At 50.9% G+C, this 2,135-nt stretch overlaps 1 protein-coding gene across 2 annotated transcripts in view; it reads left to right on the plus strand.

The window, feature by feature from the left end:
* LOC108448434 overlaps window positions 1–2,135 on the plus strand; it is a 79,106-nt gene that overhangs the window by 64,824 nt on the left and 12,147 nt on the right. For both annotated transcript variants that reach the window (XM_017741292.1, XM_017741293.1), the window contains exons 20-21: window positions 369–463; window positions 1,424–1,544. In XM_017741292.1, coding sequence (XP_017596781.1) covers window positions 369–463; window positions 1,424–1,544 — 216 coding nt within the window. The remainder of the gene's footprint in view (window positions 1–368; window positions 464–1,423; window positions 1,545–2,135) is intronic.

Here is a 2,135-nt window from a genome sequence, read left to right on the forward strand (position 1 = left end):
CTTCAGTAAGAGCAGCTTGGTGTGATCCAGAAGCAAGGCAACAACAGGATTTAGAGCTGGAATTGAAAGGTTTCACAGTCTCCTTAACATGATTCCCTCAGCTCCACTGTTAGGAAATAGAAGGAGTCTTGTTTACATGAAGAAGCTGCTGAGTGATAGTAGGACAGAATCAAAATACCAAGGAGGCAGTGGAACTATTCTAAATATAATGGTTTAAAATGTTTGCTAGTACTGTACAGAACAGCTGGCCTTTAAAGCAATTACTGCAGTGAGTTGCACATCATCAATCTCTCCAAAAGATGAGTGTGAGTCTAGAGAATGTTTAATTCATGGCCTGAGAAAATCTTCTCATTGTATTTCTCTCTCAGGCTCCAAATCCTACCCAGTGGCTGTCCGGGATGTGAAGCTGTTTTTCCCAGAAGGGCTGTGCTGTGCCCAGTGTCAGACAGGGCAGGAGGAAGAGGTAGGAATCTGCCCTTTCCTGAGCTTTATCCTGCTGTGCCAGAGCAGTGCCTCTGGCCCTGCTATCCCATGACTTCTCTGCTGTTATGCTTTAGATAATGCTGCTGGATGTGTTTCCCCAGCTGCCGAGTTTTCCTTGTGCTGGGGCTGTTCCTCCCACACTCTGCTCCCTCTGTATGACCCAGGCGGCCTCGCTGGGGAGGAGCTGCTGCAGATCTGTTTGTTCAGCAGCCTCTGCTGTAAATTTGGGAGGGCTCAGGGCTTGTGCTCAAATGATCAACATTGCTTTGGAACGGGGAAAGCAGCCTCACCCTGACTGCTGAGGCCCACTTGACCCAGGAGCTGTTTTTTTACCAGTTTTGCATCATTCAGGGATGGGGACAAGGTGGGATGGCTGATGATGTGAAAATGATTGGGATGTGCTCAACCAAGGGATGGAAATGCTTGAGCTCTGCTGTGGCCCAGAGGTGATCCAGCTGAGATGGTCCCAGGAGATTAGCTCTGGGAATGGCCACATCTGTGATGGGCTTCACTAAAGTGGATGTGCAGCTCAGTGCAGGGCATCGTGACTGTGCCAGTTCATTCAGGGACAGAAGGGAGCTGCTACACCCCAGTGTGGCACTGGGGAAAGCTGTCAGACCCTCACAGGATTTATTTGAGCTCCTGGCCTTGAAAAGCTGGGAGTAGAGACCTTAGAATGATGTCTGGATATGGGACCTTGAAAAGGATGACTAGATGCTGCACTGAATTAAGCCTCAATCAAAAAGAAGAATGCATGCAAAATGTTCTTGTATCTCCAGACAAGCAGGTGTTTTCTAGGCTGGCAATTACAGAAGTACAGGACAGCAACAAAAGCTTCACGGCTTGCCTGAATCAGTACTTGGGGAGTGTTATCCCTTCTCATTAGGTAATGTGCTCACATGACTTGCTTCTCCCTCCCTCCCTGCCTTCCCTCCTGCAGATCTATAACCTGAAACATGACCCCATCCTCAGCCTGGGGATCAGGAGGCAGCGCAAGATCCTAATCCGTGACCCGGGCAGGCATCCCAGTGTCCTGGGCTCTGAGCAGCCAGGCAGTCCTGGTAAGGAAACGTAACTCCTGTTAGAGACTGGGACTGCTATTGATTAACTGGACAGCAAGACAAACCATCTAGTGGCAGCAAGATTGGGTATTGATGTCCTTTCAGAAGGGAGAGACAGCTCTGAGTTGCAGAGAACAGCTCCAGGGGAGTCCAGCCTTTAACTGTTCACCTGCCAGAGCTTCAGGGCTTTAAAGACAGAGCTGTCCACAAGGGCTGACCTTAACAGCAGCAGCAGAACAAGCACTGACACCACAGCTGGTGTGAGACCAGCACATGTTCCTCCCTGAACCCTTCCCAGGTGTCTCAGCACAACCTTGGTGGTTCGTGTCCATTCAGAGCCTCCCCTGGAGAGGCAGGGCTGGGCAGTGCTGAGCTGTTCTGTGCTGGGAGTAGAAAAATATCAACTGGTGCAGGGAGTGCTGCTGGCAGCGTGGCCAGAGACCTCTCCTGAGCTGGGCTGAGAGCTCATTCAGCTCCCACTGCTGCTGAGCAGCTGCCAGCTCCAAATGACTCCCAGCTATTGCCAGGCTGACTTTGATTGGGAGCTGAGGTCTCAGCCAGGCTGACACTTCCTGGGATGCAGCAGCTTCT

This window comes from Corvus brachyrhynchos, unplaced genomic scaffold, assembly GCF_000691975.1.
Source record: "Corvus brachyrhynchos isolate BGI_N302 unplaced genomic scaffold, ASM69197v1 scaffold58, whole genome shotgun sequence".
Taxonomy (NCBI): Eukaryota; Metazoa; Chordata; class Aves; order Passeriformes; family Corvidae; genus Corvus; species Corvus brachyrhynchos.